General features: G+C 48.3%; 1 protein-coding gene across 1 annotated transcript in view; it reads right to left on the bottom strand.

The window, feature by feature from the left end:
* LOC126249306 (aquaporin AQPAe.a-like) overlaps positions 1-17,841 on the bottom strand; it is a 142,332-nt gene that overhangs the window by 86,388 nt on the left and 38,103 nt on the right. Inside the window, exon 4 of the mRNA XM_049950960.1 lies at positions 10,429-10,623. Coding sequence (XP_049806917.1) covers positions 10,429-10,623 — 195 coding nt within the window. The remainder of the gene's footprint in view (positions 1-10,428; positions 10,624-17,841) is intronic.

Below are 17,841 nucleotides of genomic sequence, written 5' to 3'. Positions count from 1 at the left end.
CACAGTGTGGTGTAGTTCTTTCGGGAGACGCTGAAGGAAGAACGCCACAGGACAGGTGCCGCCTTAATTGCACGAAGTTTATTCGTCAGGGAGGTAGCCTTCCAGGAGTTGGCCCATGATTGTGCGAAGTAGGATTTGATATGAAGCCATAAATCCGCAGCAGGAGAGGTGACAGCTTCACCAGCCAAACGATCAGCAAGCTCCTTACCTAGGATACCCACATGGCCAGGTATCCAAACGAAGTCAACAGAACAAGCAGCATGTTCATCAGCCAGATAGTCATGGATGGCAGAGTCCAAGGGATGGTGGAAAAAAAAACACTGGTCAATAGCCAGAAGGCCACTTATTCAGTCCGTATATAACAAAAGGTAGTTGTGTGGGGACTGTTTAATGAAGTTGAGGGCCTGGGAAATTGCCATCAATTCTGCAGTAAACACCCCACATGCAGTTGGCTGGAGATGATTTTTTCATGCCAACAGAGGACGTGGAGGCATATCCCACACGATCAGCAGATTTAGAGCCGTCAGTGTAAAAATCAGCATCCCAAAACTCCCATAAAATTCGAAGGAAAAAACAATGGAACACCATTGGTGGAATGGAATCTTTCCGACATCAGCAGACAGCCATCAGAATCAGGGGCCGAGGAACTAAACGCGGGGGGGGGGGGGGGAGAGGTGGAGGGGAGGGAGCGTGGAATACGGGACAAAGAAGGAAGCGCTGGGTGGGCGACGTCCATGGTCTGAACAGGATAGAATAGGAAGGATGAGTGGGAGAGGAATGGACAGTTTGCATAGGACACCAGAAGCTGGGACCACTGAACAGAAAAAGGGGGGGGATTACGGAAACATCCTATGTTCACAAGTATGATATGAGGCAGCCAAGTGAGAGTGTTATCGGAAAGAAGACCCAGGAAACGAAACTGGGCCCACAGGTAGTCATCGTGCATCAAGGTAGAGCTCTGCATCAGGGTGGACAGTAGTATGACTACAGGAGTGGAGCACCCGCGATTTTAAAGGAGGTATACTATTGAGAGGGTCCATGCACAGGCACACCCTATAGCACCCTGGAGCTGCCGCTCTGCGGAGGCCATCTAAGAGGAGCTATCCAAACGCAAAAATCATCCACACACATAGCAGAGGTGATCAAAGGACTGACAGGCAACAAGTCCATCTACAGCAGTGAGGGAAAGTACTCAATACGGGACCCTGAGGGATGCCATTCTCCTTGGTCTGTGGATAACTAAAAACAGTACTAACCCGAACTCTTAACGACCGACGTAACAGCAACTGGCGCATAAAAATCTAGAGTGGGCCCCAACGAGCCCACTCATGAAGCGTAAGAAAGATAAGATGGCGTCAAGCCGTGTCATCTGCCTTGCCGTCGAAAAAATACTGCAACCAAATGGCGGCGCTGGGAAAAGCCTGCCGAACTTCGGATTCCAATGTAAGTTAATGATCGATGCGAGACCGTCCCTCTTGGAAGCAACTGGTAAGTGGACAATAGAGCCCAAGATTCGAGGACCCAATTGAGCCGATGGGCTATCATCTGTTGAAGTAACTTGCAAATTACGTTTGTCAGACTAATTGACCAATAGCTTTCAACAAACGGAGTTCTTACCAGGCTTAGGAATGGGAAACACGATGCTATCCCTCCACTGGGAAGGGAGATCACCCTGGATCCAAATATGGCTAAGCACCCAGAGAAGATGTGGAGGACCAAGATGTTGAAGGAATTGGTAATGAATGGAGTCTGGGCCAGGGGCCATATCATGAGAAGAAGGAAGTCCAGAAAGATGTTCCCATTCAGTAAAAGGCTCATTTAAGATTCTGACTGACAAGGGTAAAACAAGGCAGAAGCTTTGGCCTGCTGTTTCTGGCGAAGGAAAGCAGCCAGATAGGTTGATGCAGACGCTGTTGCGAAATGGGTCACAAGATGTTCTGCAAGAATCAATAGGTCCATGCAAAGGCCATCTGAGAGGGCAAAGCAATGGCAACCTTGTAGTGAGCTAAGTGTAGCCCATACCTGTGACAGAGGGACAGTACAACCAAGGGAAGAAACAACGCACTCCAAACACACCTGTTTGCTCTATTTGATTATGTAACGGACTTTGGCGCGAAGGCGTTTGAAAGTATTAAGTTGACAGCAGATGGGTGCCTCTTAATGTGTTTCAAAGCTTGACAGCGATCACTGATGGCAATGGCCATACTCCAGCACAGGACTTGCTGGTGGCGAAATGGTTCAGATGAGTGGAATACCAAGGCTAGCAGCGCGAACAACCCTATCAGACACGTCACATAGGACGTCATCAATACAACCAGACAAAGAGGAAGAATAAAGGACCTATGCAATATAGAAGCCAATTGGCACGTTAGCAAGACCAACAAGTTAACCTGTACATCAGGGAACAGGAAGGCAGCAAGAGAAGCAACGGGAAGTGGTCACTATTGCAAAGGTCGTCATGTGGCGACCAGTGTAAGGAAGGGATGAGGGAGGGAGAAGATCAATGACATAAAAGGTTGGTTGGTTGTTTGAGGTTTAAGGGACCAAACAGCAAGGTCATCAGTCCCTTGTTTCAAATGTGGTCCATTCCGCTAATGTCACATCTCAGGAAAGTCAGAATAAAAGGGAAAAGGCTAAAAACGTAAAAGGGGCAGTCAAGTTGACAATGGTTAAAACAAAATGAGAGAAGTCAGCAAGAGAACGAACCCAACGCTATGCTGAAGCAGTATAGGCAAGACCACCTGCATCTTTAAAGGTGCAACCGCTAGAATGTAGTAGTACGTATGGGAAAAGGAGACTAATCAATTCTTGAAAAAAAACAAAAAAAGAAAAGAAAAGAAAAGAAAAGAAAAGGGGTAAAAACAGATTAAAAGGGGAAGAAAAGAGTATCTCTGTCAGGGAGGTGAGTCGGGAAACTCCGAACACTGCTTACAGTGGGAGACACCCAAACACTTACCGCCCTGCCCCAACACCAGAGACAGATTAAAAACCTTAAAACTGAGAATAAAAACCACTTTCCTGGAGGAAACGGAGAACCAGAGAGACCATCCGGGAATCGTCAGCCAACATCAAAGGTAAAGTGTGGGGGAGTCTGTACTTAGCACGCAGAGCCAAAAGGAGGCATTCAACCAAAATGTGGGCTACTGACTGGAAGGCTCCACAACCACAAAGTGGGGGTGGCTCACCACGCAAAAGAAAATCGTGTGTCAGCCTGGTATGGCCAATGCGGAGACGACAGTGTGGTCGAGTCCTTTCGGGAGAGGTGAAAGGAAGAACGCCACAGGCCTGGTGTCACCTTAATCGCACGAGGTTTATTAGACAGGGGAGTAGCCTCCCAAGAATTGGTCCATGACTGTGCGAAGTGAGATTTGATGTGAAGCCGTAAATCTGCTGCAGGAGGGGTTACAGGAAACGGGGGGTAAGTGACTGCTCCCCCAGCCAAACGATCTGCAGGCTCATTACCCGGGATACCCACATGGCCAGGGACCCATAGGAAGTCAATGGAACAAGCAGCACGGTGAATATCAGCGAGATGGTCATGGATGGCAGAGACCAATGGATGGCGCGAGAAACACCGGTCAATAGCAAGAAGGCCACTCCGAGTCCGTACATAACAAAACGCAGTTGTGTTGGGACTGTTTAATAAAGGTAAGGGCCTGGGAAATTGCCATCAATTCCACAGTAAACACTCCACATGTAGGTAGCAGCAGATTTTCCGTTCCAAAAGAGGACGTAAAGGCATACCCCACATGATGAGCAGATTTAGAGCCATCAGCGTAAAAAACAACAGCATCCCGAAACTCCCATAAAATTTGGCGGAAAAAGGAACAGAACACCACTGGGGGGATGGAATCTATTGGACCTCGTCGGAGATCTATCTGAATTCGAGGCCGAGGAACTAACCAAGGGGGGGGGGGTGGAGGGGAGGGAGCGAGGAAGGCAGGACAAAGAAGGAAGCTGAAAATCACGGCAAAGAGACACAAGGCGGAGCCCAACCGCTAAACCCGCCCGAGGGCGGGAGTCGGGTGTGCGACGTCCATTGTCTGTGAACAGGATACAATAGGAAGGATGACAGAGGAACGGATAGTGAGTGCATAAGACACCAGAAGCTGGGACCGCCGAACAGGAAGTGGGGGATCCCAGCTTCAACCAGGAGACAATCAACAGGGCTAGTAGGGAAGGCACCGGTGGCCAAACTGATACCACAATGATGGACTGGATCCAGCACGTACAGTGTGGAAGGAGCAGCTGAACCATAAAATTGACAAACACAGTCCAAGCGAGACAGAACTAGAGCATGATAAAGACGGAGGAGGAGGGAACGGTCCAAACCCCAAGAGCAAGAGGAGTGGGCAGGGAAGCGGAGGTCATGAAGTTTATGGAAACATCCTACCTTCAGCTGTCTGATATGGGTCAGCCAAGTGAGCTTGTTGTCAAAAAGAAGACCCAAGAAACGAAACTGTGGGACCACAGGCAATCATTGTGCATCGAGATAGAGCTCTGGATCAGGGTTGATCGTAGTACGGCGACAGAAGTGGACCACCCGCGATTTTAGAGGAGAGAATTGAAACCAATTTGAGAGGATCCATGCAGAGGCACGCCGTATAGCTCCCTGGAGCTGCCGTTCTGCAGATGCCATCGAGGAGGAACTAACCCAAATGCAGAAATCATCCACATACAGGGCAGGGGCGACCAAAGGACCGACAGAGGCCACAACTCCATCGATAGCAATGAGGAAAAGAAGGACATTCATGACAGAACCCTGTGGGATGACCGTCTCCTGGTCCGTGGAGAACTAAAAACAGTACCAACTAACTCTGAATGACCGATGGAACAGGAACTGGCGGATAAAAATCGGGAGTGGGCCCCGAAGACCCCACTGATGGGTAAGTAAGATGTGATGGCGCCAGGCCGTGTCATAGGCTTTGCGAAGGTCAAAAAACACTGCAACCAAATGGCGGCGCTGGGAAAAGTCTGCCGAACTGCGGATTCCAAGCGAAGTAAATGATCGATTGGAGACCGTCCTCTCGAAAGCCACACTGGTAAGGGGGAAAAAGCTCCCGAGATTCGAGGACCCAATTGAGCCGACGGGCTACCATCCATTCAAGTAACTTACAAACAACATTGGTAAAACTAAACAGCAGATAGCTGTTAACAGATAGGGGGTTCTTACCAGGATTAAGGACAGGAACCACGATGCTATCCCTCCACCGAGAAGGAAGTCATCCTGAAGCATAAGACAGTTAAACACCTGGAGAAGATGTTGCTGTTGTAGAGCACAGAGATGTTGAAGCAGTTGGTTATTAATGGAGTCTGAGCCAGGGGCTGTATCATGAGAAGAAAGTAATTCCCATTCAGTCAACGGTTCGTTGTAAGATTCTGACTCACAAGGGGTAAAACAAGGTGGAAGCTTCAGCCCGCTGTTTCAGGTGAAGGAAAGCAGCTGGATAGGAGGCTGATGCCGATGGCACTGCAAAATGGGTCGCAAGATGTTCTGCAAGAGCTAATGGGTCCGTACAAAGGCCATCTGGGAGGTGAAGGCCTTTGAGAGTGGACTGCCGATGGCAACCTTTGAGAGAGCGATGTGTAGCCCATACCTGTGACACAGGGACAGTAGAACCAAGGGAAGAAACGAATAGTTCCCAACATATCCGCTTGCTCTGTTTGATTAAATAACGGGCTTTAGCGCGGAGGCGTTTAAAGGTAGGAAGGCTGGCTACGGATGGGTGCCTCTTAAGGTGTTGAAAAGCTTGACGGCGATCACGGATGGCAATGGAAATGGCTGTACATCACCATGGAACTTGCCGGCGACGAAATGGTCCAGATGAGCGCGGGACAGCAAGGTTAGCAGCGCGAACAATCGCGTCAGACAAGTCACGTAGGACGTCATCAATACAACCCGGCAAAGAGGGAGAAAACACGACCTGTGCAGTGTATAGAGGCCAATCGGCGCGTTGGAAAGACCAACGAGGTAACCTGTCCATCGGGGAGCGGGAAGGGAGCGAGATAATCAACGGGAAATCGTCGCTATCGCAAAGGTCGTCGTGTGGCGACCAGTGTAATGAAGAGAGGAGAGAGGTACCATGAGCGGCACTGAAATGAGTAGGGGAGCCATTAAGGTGGCGCAAGTCGTGTTCTGCAATAAACTGGTCTATAAGAAGGCCTCGTCTACATGGAAAGGCACTGCCCCACAAGGGATGATGAGCATTAAAATCCCCAAGGAGGAGGAAGGTTGGAGGAAGTGAGGAGGAAGTTGCTGAAGGGCAGTTAAGGCAGCAGGTGTAGGAGTCCTGTCAGGAGCGAGATAAAGATTGCAAACTGTGACCACAGAGTCTAGCTGGACCCTAACAGCAACCGCTTCCAATGTAGTTTGAAGAGGAATCTACGTGCTAGCTGTGGTGTCACCGCCAGACACCACACTTTCTAGGTGGTAGCCTTTAAATCGGCCGCGGTCCATTAGCATATGCCGGACCCGCGTGTCGCCATTGTCAGTGATTGCAGACCGAGCGCCACCACACGGCAGGTCTAGAGAGACGTCCTTGCACTCGCCCTAGTTGTACAGCCGACTTTGCTAGCGAAGCTACACTGACAGATATGCTCTCATTTGCCGAGACGATAACAGCGATGTACACCAATTATGGATTAAAGTTAAGTATTACATCATCTACACACTTTATTTGCAATTCTCAAGACATTGTCCTGTTCCAGACCTCACGCCAGTCTGCGTGTAATTAAACGCGTGCATTTCGGCCTCCTCTAGCAACCCGGTGTTGGCTCTTCTGCCAACACTACACTAGCAATGTCTGTACGGAGCAATGCACAAACACCACCAGAAGCCCGCAGGGGTCCAACCCTATTTCGACAGAAAACACGGAACCCACGGAGGGTCGGTCAGTGAGAATCAATAAAATGAGATTCCTGGAGAACCACACAAGCTGCAGAGTAAGACGAAAGAAGGGATTTCAATTCCGGAAGATGACTATAGTATCCATTACGATTCCATTAGAGAACCACAGAACGATGGTTTAAATGGGGGCTGAACAGGCTAAAGCCATTCATACCGCCAGGTCCCCACCAGTCACCGACAAGGAGGGGGCGACATCCATGAACAACAGGTCAGAATCCGATTGTTCAGTCAGGCTCTTTGTCCTGGGACTTATGTTTCTTCTTCTTTTCAGGCTGAGATCGAGAAGGGCTGTGTGGCATGAAGGGGCCAGCTGCAGCAAGATCAGGAACAGAAAGAGACCAGGCGACCTGGGGGCCGACAGACCGCGGCTCTCGCGGTCGTCGCGCGGCAGCAGACCTTTGGCCTGGAAGGTGCTGGGAAGGCACATCCTGGGAGAGGCGCCCATGACCGGCAGACGCCGAAGGAGTGGGACACAGTGCCCAGAGGAGAAGGTGTGGGAGCCGCAGGGGGGGGGGGAGGAGGAGAGGAGAGGAGAGGAGAGGAGAGGAGAGGTGTCCGGGATGGGGATAAGGAAGGGGGAGGAAGGGGTGAAGATGTAACTAAGGTGTAATTAGATGTCATGGACACAGGGTGAAAACGTGTATATTTCTTACGGGCCTCCATAGGTTAAATGATCGAGGGACTTTTACTCCTGTATCTTCTTTTCCATCTTGTATACTGGGAAATCGGCGCGGAGGGGGGGGGGCGGAAGGCGCGGACGGAGCAATGACGAAGGGAAGGGAAGGGAAGGGAAGGGAAGGGAAGGGAAGGGAAGGGAAGGGAAGGGAAGGGAAGGGAAGGGAAGGGAAGGGAAGGGAAGGGAAGGGAAGGGAAGGGAAGGGAAGGGAAGGGAAGGGAAGGGAAGGGAAGGGAAGGGAAGGGAAGGGAAGGGAAGGGAAGGGAAGGGAAGGGAAGGGAAGGGAAGGGAAGGGAAGGGAAGGGAAGGGAAGGGAAGGGAAGGGAAGGGAAGGGAAGGGAAGGGAAGGGAAGGGAAGGGAAGGGAAGGGAAGGGAAGGGAAGGGAAGGGAAGGGAAGGGAAGGGAAGGGAAGGGAAGGGAAGGGAAGGGAAGGGAAGGGAAGGGAAGGGAAGGGAAGGGAAGGGAAGGGAAGGGAAGGGAAGGGAAGGGAAGGGAAGGGAAGGGAAGGGAAGGGAAGGGAAGGGAAGGGAAGGGAAGGGAAGGGAAGGGAAGGGAAGGGAAGGGAAGGGAAGGGAAGGGAAGGGAAGGGAAGGGAAGGGAAGGGAAGGGAAGGGAAGGGAAGGGAAGGGAAGGGAAGGGAAGGGAAGGGAAGGGAAGGGAAGGGAAGGGAAGGGAAGGGAAGGGAAGGGAAGGGAAGGGAAGGGAAGGGAAGGGAAGGGAAGGGAAGGGAAGGGAAGGGAAGGGAAGGGAAGGGAAGGGAAGGGAAGGGAAGGGAAGGGAAGGGAAGGGAAGGGAAATACAGCCCAGGAAGAAATGCTGCAGTGGTTCAGGGCCCTGTGTTCGCCATGCATGTTCTCACAAAAAGAGAGCCCCTGGGGGGGGGGGGGGGGCTGTCGACCTGGGGCTGGGCATTACGTGTTGTCCTGTCACCAGCTATAGGTCAGAAGTATTGGGTGGCCTTCAGGAGGGCGCAAGGAGGAAGGCATGGAAGAACCTCTAACGCTGAAGTGGACAAAGGAGTGAAAGAAGAACCTAACGCCGATGTGGTGGAAGGATAGGAAGATGGAATGCAGAAAGAGGAAACTGAAAACAATGGAGCGAAGGCTCTGTTGTCAGGCTACTGAAAATTCTGGACACCTTTCCAGGAGTATCAGGCATGTTCCCAAGGGAGGTAAAAATAGGATAATAGACATGCAGTGCCAAAGGGGAAGTGCTGCAAAGGCTGTGGCCCCATGGTACCCAAGCACAAACTCACCAAGTAGTTTTCAGCACCATGGTGGACAAAGTAACTATGTCCAGCCTGACAGAGGTGAAGAGATCTGGGATTATCACAACCAAAGGGTTGTAAGTATACCACTGGTTAGTAGCCTGACGATTACTCAGCCCATGTTGACCTGACTTCTCACCAGTGCAGGAACGAATGTGACTCAGGGCTCAAGCAATGATCAACTCTGCAGTGAGTGAACTGCATCCAGTTGGCAATAAGTAGTTCACTGCACGCTACATGTGTGTAGGCGAAAGTGGTTGATCTGTCGACTGTAGAAGACAGTGCATATCACTTGTTAACCGAGAAATGCATCAAGGATAGCCAGAAACAGACAAGAACCACGGGGTCACTTTTTCAGTCCCAAGGATAGGTCGAGAAATCTGATGGCCAGCCGCGGTGGTCTCGCGGTTCTAGGCGCTCAGTACGGAGCCGCGCGACTGCTACGGTCGCAGGTTCGGATCCTGCCTCGGGCATGGATGTGTGTGATGTCCTTAGGTTAGTTAGGTTTAAGTAGTTCTAAGTTCTAGGGGACTGATGACCACAGATGTTAAGTCCCATAGTGCTCAGAGCCATTTGAACCATTTGAGAAATCTGATGACTGAGTAGACACCATTGAGTGCTTCCTGACAGGAGGCAGTAGTGACTTTCGAGTTCGTAGCAGGGACACACTAAACTACAATTTTGACTCCAATGTTTGATGTCCGTTGCATTAGTGGATCTCCCCTCACCACACACCTCGCAGACGAAATCGTCAGTAGAGCAACCTTGACGAAAACTGGACTGATAACCAAAATATCGACAATCTAGTTACTGATACAACCATATGCTCGAGCAAGTTGCAGATAAAATTAGCGAGACTAAGTGATAGCTGTCATTCTCAATGTAGTGTTTACTCTGTTTCAGTACCACAATGCTCTAGCTCTCACCACGAAGACGAGCTCTCACCCTCGCTCCAAGTATAGTTGAAAATGGCAAGGACACTACGCTGGCAGTCCATCAGCAGGCGTTTGAGCTTTTGGCTGTGCATGCAATCTGCCCTCAAGCGATGTCATAGAAAGTGCTGGGACGCTGAGAAATTCCCACACATATAGAGGGCACAATACAGCCAGTGTAAATGCAATGAGGTGCTCCATCGATTGATGTCTCATATCATTGGCGAGCTCATCTGATCTGAAATGGAGACAGTAATTTCTGAAATCAACCAAGATTACTGTCATCCGACCGCCGATAGCATGGACGTGATTCTGGACAGCTGCACCGAGTCAGTGTGTCAGGGTGCTAAAGGCGATAGCAGCGGCAAAGTAATTCCAGTTACAATTCTTAACTGACTATCTCTCTATATCCAGATGATTGGTGCAGTCTGACAACATTCGGTAAAGACCACTATCACGTGTCATGTTGGACTCTGCAACTGACAGAGGGGAGAAGACCACGGCTACAAATGGTAAGAGCTATGGCGAAGACCATCCACTTTTCATTATCCTGTGCCACGCTACCTCAACAGCTTCATGAAAAATTTGTTTATTGCTACTGGCTTTGCTCCATTACGGCTATTTAAGTACGAAGAGTATACATACCGCGAACAGGTGGCATGTCGTGATGGATAAGCCAATGGCAAATCCAGCACTGCCTCTGGCGGACCTGGCGCCGAACACAGTCATCACCAAGAAGAATGTTATGAAAGCCTCCACGAAGACCGCCTGCGTCAGCGTCAAATGTGGGCTGACTGCCGTCACACCTAATGTCGACTCAGACTCCTCTGGTGTCAGCGCCTGGAATAAACAGCAGACTGAAAATTAAGGCTTTCAGTAACTATTTTACAGCTAAATGACTACTATCACTCGTCTAAACGACGAAGACTTTTCTATTTCGCTGTAGGGCAAAGGTGAATTCCTGTGCAAATTGGAAAAAGGCATTTATCAATCTTCTGCCCCTCTAATGTGAGAAGATGCCTGAAACTGCACGCTATTTCTAAACTAATCAATTAACAAGCAATGGTGAATGTGCTAACTTGCTTTATTCCCATACAAACTCTAATCATTAACAATTTATATGTTCGGTCAGAAAGTGAGTGAATCACATTCTAATTGAAATGTTAGTCAAACTGAACTGTACTTACCGTAAACATTAAGAGGGACAGGAAGGACGAAGTTAACTGGCCTTTATTATGGAACACCCATTGCCTCAATGTCAAAACTTTACTGAAAGTTATGTAGATGTTCCGACCGAAACAGAAGGTATCTGAAAGCATTCTTTCAAAATTTTCCTGGAATGGACCGATTTGGGCTAAATGAAGTTCTCAGAAACCAAAGCGGCATAATCGCGGCATAGAGCAGTGAGTACTGCACACTTAGGCCTGCTTCACACGCAATGATTTCTTCCATGGGACGAACTGCTCTGTGCTGGGGTTATTGACGGTTTGGCACTGGCAACAGTTGTCGGATGGCTAAGAGCTTTTAAGGTAAGCCGAACGGAATCGATAAGTTTTCAAGAGAGCAGAGTATCAAAGTAGAACGAATTGGATCGGGTAATTACATGTCATTGTCAGATTTCATTCCTGTTTAAATACTTGCGTGGAAATATGCCGAGCGTATTACTGGAATTTAATGAATGTATTTCCTTTAACAAACAGTTTTAATTTCGAGCCACGTTTCACGTCGCAACGTTTCCTCATATGATTTGAGAAAAGTATTCTCAAAAATTCTTTACATATAATAGGACGGCGTCTTAGTTTCATTAACACTTATTGACCTGAAATCTTACTACAGGTCAAGGACGGGCACTTTATTCACAATTTTTTTGGAAGTGTGTGATAGCGTTTAAGTTCACTACGTTTTAGACCACACATTACGACGTATGAAATGTAGCCTCCATCTTCGCAAAGGTTTAGGAGGAAGCGTTAGTACCACGCGCTATCTTGTCTGTGGTGCTCAGTATCGGCTGCACAACTTTGTTGTTGCTGCTGTTCATAGGCGCATGTTGCTACAGTGTTAGTTTAACCGGACTAGGATGGACATCAATCTTTTATCTACATTGGGCAATCTATAGCTAATAATGTCAATAGGTTGGTTTCCATTAGGTTACTCAAAAAGAATCTTCCAAGTCTGTCTGAAGAATTAACGAGTAACAGTAACTAGTTACATGTTTCTATGAGCTGCATTGCCTGAGACTTGCACTAATTTTATGATTAAATAAGGTAGGTATTATATTTTGACGAAAATAGAACGTTCGCTTTTACGGGGATGTGTATTGAATGTGAAAAATATGGCGAAACTATACGTACACACAAACCAGTGAGTTTACGGCGTTTATGAAAGTGGTTATCCCGTGTCTGGAGCCACAGGTAAAATTCGCCAATACCTGTACACAGTTCACCGCCGCCTTCGGTTCATTAGTGATGGGCCCCAGTACCTGCTTGTCACAGTGTGCACGAAGATTGTGAAATTAAATCATGCCGAACTCTTGTTTCTCCTACCTGGCGCCTTTTGAAGGCTTGTCCCTCTCTGTAGAAGATCACGGACGGTCGCAGATTCTTCATGTTATACTTTAACTGTTGTAATCGAGGGAAGTTGATACTTTTCAGTAAGGAGCACTCATACTGTTTCAAAAGGTGTGTATTATTTCTTGCTGTGCCTGCCATACAATGCAGTATGTGATGCTATAGTCCAAAGACCTAACTTTTTGCCATTGACAGTCCATTTTATATTCTCACTACATCTTATTTCACTGGCCGAACAGCAAAACTCATCTAGAACTATTTTCACTCTGCAGCAGAGTGTACACTGAAACTTGTTGGTGGATTAAAATTGTGCCGGACCGAGAACCTCACTCGGGACTTTGCCTTTTGCGGGGAAGGGCTCTACCGGTTGAACTACCCAGGCATGACTCATGACCTGTCCTCGCAGTATTACTCTCACCAGTATCTTGTCTTCGAACTTCTAAACTTCACAGCTCTCCTGCTAATCTTTCAAGACCAGCACTCCTCCGGGAAGATCGCCAGGCTGTTTCTAAGCCATGTCTCCGCAATATCCTTCCTTTCAGGAGTGCTGGGCTTGCAAGGTTCGCAGGTGAGCTGCTGTGAAATTTGGAAGGTAGGAGACGAAGTATTGGTGGAAGTAAAGCCTTGAGGACGGGTCATGCGTCGGGCCTGGGTAGCTCAGTCGTACTTGCCCTCAAAAGAAAGTTCCTGAATTAGAGTATCGATCCAGCACACAATATCCATCTGCCAAGAAGTTTCAAAACTAATCTACTTTTAGACTAGTTTCCTAATGTAAATTCCTCAGCCTCGCTAGATTTAATTCGACAACATTCCACCACCATTATTTTGGTTTTATTCATGTTTTTGTTACATCCTTTCAAGACACTGTCCATTCCGTTTAACTGCTCTTCCTACTCCTTTGCTGTTTCTGACAATTAGTGTCATTGGGAAGCCTCAGTTTTTATTTCTCGAAACTTGGTAATACCTTTTCAAATTTTGCTATGCTTCCCTGTTTGATTACTGTACAGATTAATAATGCGGACAGGCTACAACCTTGTCTCACTCTTCTACCACTGCTTCCCTTTAATGTCTCAACTCTTGTTCTGTCTGGTTTCTGTAGAAACCATATACAACTTCACACTTCCTGTATTTTACCCCTGATACCTTCAGAATTCCGAAGACTACTATAGTAGATATTGTGAAGAGCTTTCTCAAAATCTACAAAAGCTAAAAACATACGTTTGTCTTTCACCGACCTGCTTTCAAAGCGGAGTCGTTGAGTCAGTATTATTTCGCGAGTTCCTACAATTCTCCGGAATCCATATTGATCTGCCCCGAGGTCTGCTACCAGTTCTTACGATTCTTCTGTAAATAATGTGCAATCTGCAGCTACGACGTACTGAATTGATAGTGCGGCAATATTCACACGCATATGCACCTGCTTTCTTTGGAATTTTAATTCTAATAATCCAAGTTTGAAGGTATTTCGCCTGTCTTTTTGCATACCAGGGATATTAGTTCTGTTATGGCTAATTCTCCCAAGGATATGAGTTGTGACAGAATGTCTTCTACTCAAAAGGCTTTGTTTTCGGCTTAGGTCTTTCAGTGTTTTCAATTATTTTCGTAATATTCTCCCATATATTTCTCTTATGCTTCCAACCAGTTTATTTCCCTTATAAGGATACTGTATATATTTCCACCTTTCATGTGTCCCTTCTTTGCACAGTACCGATTATCCATCAGATCTTTATATTCTTACAACCCTCTTCTCGGAAGGTAGATGGAGTCGTTGGTTCAAAAACGGGGGAAAGGGACCGAACTGCGAGGCCATTAGTCCCTTGTTCCCAACAGAACAATTACCCAAAGGAAAGAAGAAACACAGCACAATAACAGGAGAAAGGAAGAACCAGAAGAATGACAGGACAACAAACTACAATGGACAAATCAGGACAAAACCAGAGACGCAAGAAAGAAGAGACTAAAAGCAAGGAGGATTACCATGGATGGTCGACCATAACAATAAAAAAGAAGGCAGCCACTCGGCAGCACATTAAAACCTCCAACCTAAAAACCATAGGGTTGAGGACAGTGGGACAAAGGACATGCACAAACTCAGATTAATTAATAAAATCCACCCTCATGAATAAAACTTAAAATTAAAACTGCTGTTGAGGCACTGTCGCCCAACACCGAAGGTAGGGTGCTGGGAAGGTTAGAAGTCCGACGAAGAGCTGATAAAAGTGACTAGTCCAGCAAGAGGTGGACGACTGTCATTCAGGAGCCACGCCACATCAACACTGAGGTGAGTCCTCGCAATGGAGGAGGTAACCATGTGTGACACGTATAGCCAATGCAGAGTCGACAAAGGACAACTGATTCCCTGCGAGAAGGCCGCAGGGAAGACTTCCACACATCTGCAGTCTTCCTAATGACATGCAGCTTCTTGTGCATACTGTTATGCCACTCAATCTCCCAAAGCCAAAAACACTTGCGGCGTAAGACAGAACGCAGGTCAGTTTCAGAGATGTCCATCTCCAAGAGCGGTTTCCATGTAGCCTGTTTGGTCAGCCGTTCAGCAAATTCGTTGCCTGGAATTCCGACGTGTCCTGAGGTCCACACACCACTGAACGACTGGATCATTCCAGGGCAGAGAGGGACTCCTGGATGTTCGCTACCAGTGGATGGCGAGGTTAGCACTGGTCGATAGCTTAAGCTCCTCACAGGGTCAGAACAAAGAACAAACGACTCACCAGAACATGCACGGATGTACTGAAGTGCACGAGATACGGCCACAAGCTCTGCAGTGAATACACTGCAGCCAGCAGGCAAGGAATGCTGTTCAGTATGTCCTCTGTGGACATAGAAGCCGACATTACCATCAGCCATCGAGTCGTCAGTGTAAACAACTTCAGAGCCCCAGAGCACGTCAAGAATCTAGAAGTGACAGCAGGGGGGTAGGGTTAACAGAGTCCTTGGAGCCATGAAAAAGATACAGATGAAGCTTTGGCCGAGGTGTACATCATGGAGTTGTACAGTAATGGACCTCAAGTAGAGGTGGTAAAGGGCAGGACTCCAGTTCCGAGAGAAGGGATCACACGTGAAACACAATCGTGAGCCCTGACCAGGGCCGCCAAAGCGGCTGCTGAAGTGGGAAAAGGAGACGGTATCCGGATTCACAGGAGAACTAGAAATGCGTGCAATTTAACTGGCGAGCAGTTGTGCACGTCTGATCCGCAATGGAGGGACTCTGGCCTCCACCAGGACACTGGTCACCAGACTACTACTGAAAGCTCCCATCACTAGGAGGGCGCCGCTGAGCCGCAAACCATACTCCCAAGGTCAAGTTGGGGTTGAACAAGGGCTCTGTAGACCTGCAGCAGCATCGAGCCATCTTCACCCCAGTTGGTGTTGCTCAGGCAGCAGAGCATTGAAGTGTGCTGCCAGCACTCCCGTGTAAGCTGACAGTGGGGTAGCCAAGTCAATTGGGAGTCTAAAACCAGTCTTAAGAATTTATTCTTCTCCACTACAGTGAGTGGATCATCATTAAGGTGAAGTTCTGGTTGCAGTCCGGATGAACGGTACGAGAACGACAGAAGTGCACAATACACTACTTTACAGCCAGCAACTGGAAACTGTGGGCTAGAGCCCATGCGACTCCTTATTAATGGTTCCCTGTAGGCGCCACTCAGCAACACCGGTTGGTTGGTTGGTGTTTAAGGGACCAAAGAACAAGGTCATCAGTCCCTTGTTTCAAATGTGGTCCGTTCGGCTGATGTCACATCTCAGGAAAGTCAGAACAATAAAAGGGAAAAGGCTAAAAACGTAAAGGGGCAGTCATGTTGTCAATGGTTAAAACAAAATGAGGGAAGTCAGCAAGAGAACGAACCCAACGCTATGCTGAAGCAGTATAGGCAAGACCACCTGCAACTTGAAAGGTGCAACCGCCAGAATGTAGAAGTACGTATGGGGAAAGGAGACTAACCAATCCTTAAAAAAAAAAAGGGGTAAAAACAGATTGAAAGGGGAAGAAAAGACTATCTCGGTCAGGGAGGTGAGTCGGGAATCTCCGAACACGGCTTACAGTGGGAGACACCCAAACACTTACCGCCCTGCCCCAACACCAGAGACAGATTAAAAACCTTAAAACTGAGAATAAAAACCACTTTCCTGGAGGAAACGGAGAACCAGAGAGACCGTCCGGGAATCGTCAGCCAACATCAAAGGTAAAGTCTGGGGGAGTCTGTACTTAGCACACAGATCCAAAAGGAGGCATTCAACCAAAATGTGGGCTACTGACTGGAAGGCTCCACAACCACAAAGTGGGGGTGGCTTATCACGCAAAAGAAAACCATGGGTCAGCCTGCTATGACCAATGCTGAGACGACAGTGTGGTCAAGTCCTTTCGGGAGAGGTGAAAGGAAGAACGCCACAGGCCTGGTGTCACCTTAATCGCACAAAGTTTATAAGACAGGGGAGTAGCCTCCCCAGAATTGGCTCATGACTGTGCGAAGTGCGATTTGATGTGAAGCTGTAAATCCGCTGCAGGAGGGGTTACAGAAAACGGGGTAAGTGACTGCTCCCCCAGCCAAACGATCAGCGAGCTCATTATCCGGGATACCCCACATGGCCAGGGACCCAAAGGAAGTCAATGGAACAAGCAGCACAGTGAATATCAGCGAGATGGTCATGGATGGCAGAGACCAATGGATGGCGCGAGAAACACCGGTCAATAGCAAGAAGGCCACTCCGAGTCCGTACATAACAAAACGCGGTTGTGTTGGGACAGTTTAATAAAGGTAAGGGTCTGGGAAATTGCCATCAATTCCGCAGTAAACACTCCACATGTAGGTGGCAGCATATTTTCCGTTCCAAAAGAGGATGTAAAGGCATACCCCACATGATGAGCAGATTTAGAGCCATCAGTGTAAAAAAAACACCAGCATCCCGAAACACCCATAAAAATTGGTGGAAAAAGGAAAGGAACACCATCGGGGGGATGGAATCTTTCGGACCTCGGCGGAGATCCATCCGAATTCGAGGGCGAGGAACTAACCAAGGGGGGGTGGGGGGGATGGAGGCAAGGGAGCGAGGAAGGCAGGACAAAGAAGGAAGCTGAAAATCACGGCAAAGAGACGCAAGGCGGAGCCCAACCGATAAACCCGCCCGAGGGTGGGAGTCGGGTGGGCGACGTCCATGGACTGGGAACACGATAGAATAGGAAAGATGAGTGGGAGAGGAACGGATAGCAAGTGCATAAGACACCAGAAGCTGGGACCGCTGAACAGAAAGTGGGGGATCCCAGATTCAACCAGAATACTATCAACAGGGCTAGTAGGTAAGGTACCGGTGGTCCAAATGGATACCACAATGGTGGACTGGACCCAACACGTGCAGTGTAGAAGGAGCAGCTGAACCATGAACTTGACAACCATGGTCCAAGCGAGACATAACTAGAGCACGATAAAGACGGAGAAGAGGGAACAGTCCGCACACCAAGAGCAAGAGGAGTGGT

This window comes from Schistocerca nitens, chromosome 3 (assembly GCF_023898315.1).
Source record: "Schistocerca nitens isolate TAMUIC-IGC-003100 chromosome 3, iqSchNite1.1, whole genome shotgun sequence".
NCBI classification, from domain to species: domain Eukaryota; kingdom Metazoa; phylum Arthropoda; class Insecta; order Orthoptera; family Acrididae; genus Schistocerca; species Schistocerca nitens.
The sequence above is the reverse complement of the archived record's forward strand: the minus strand, read 5'-3'. Positions and strand labels throughout refer to the sequence as shown.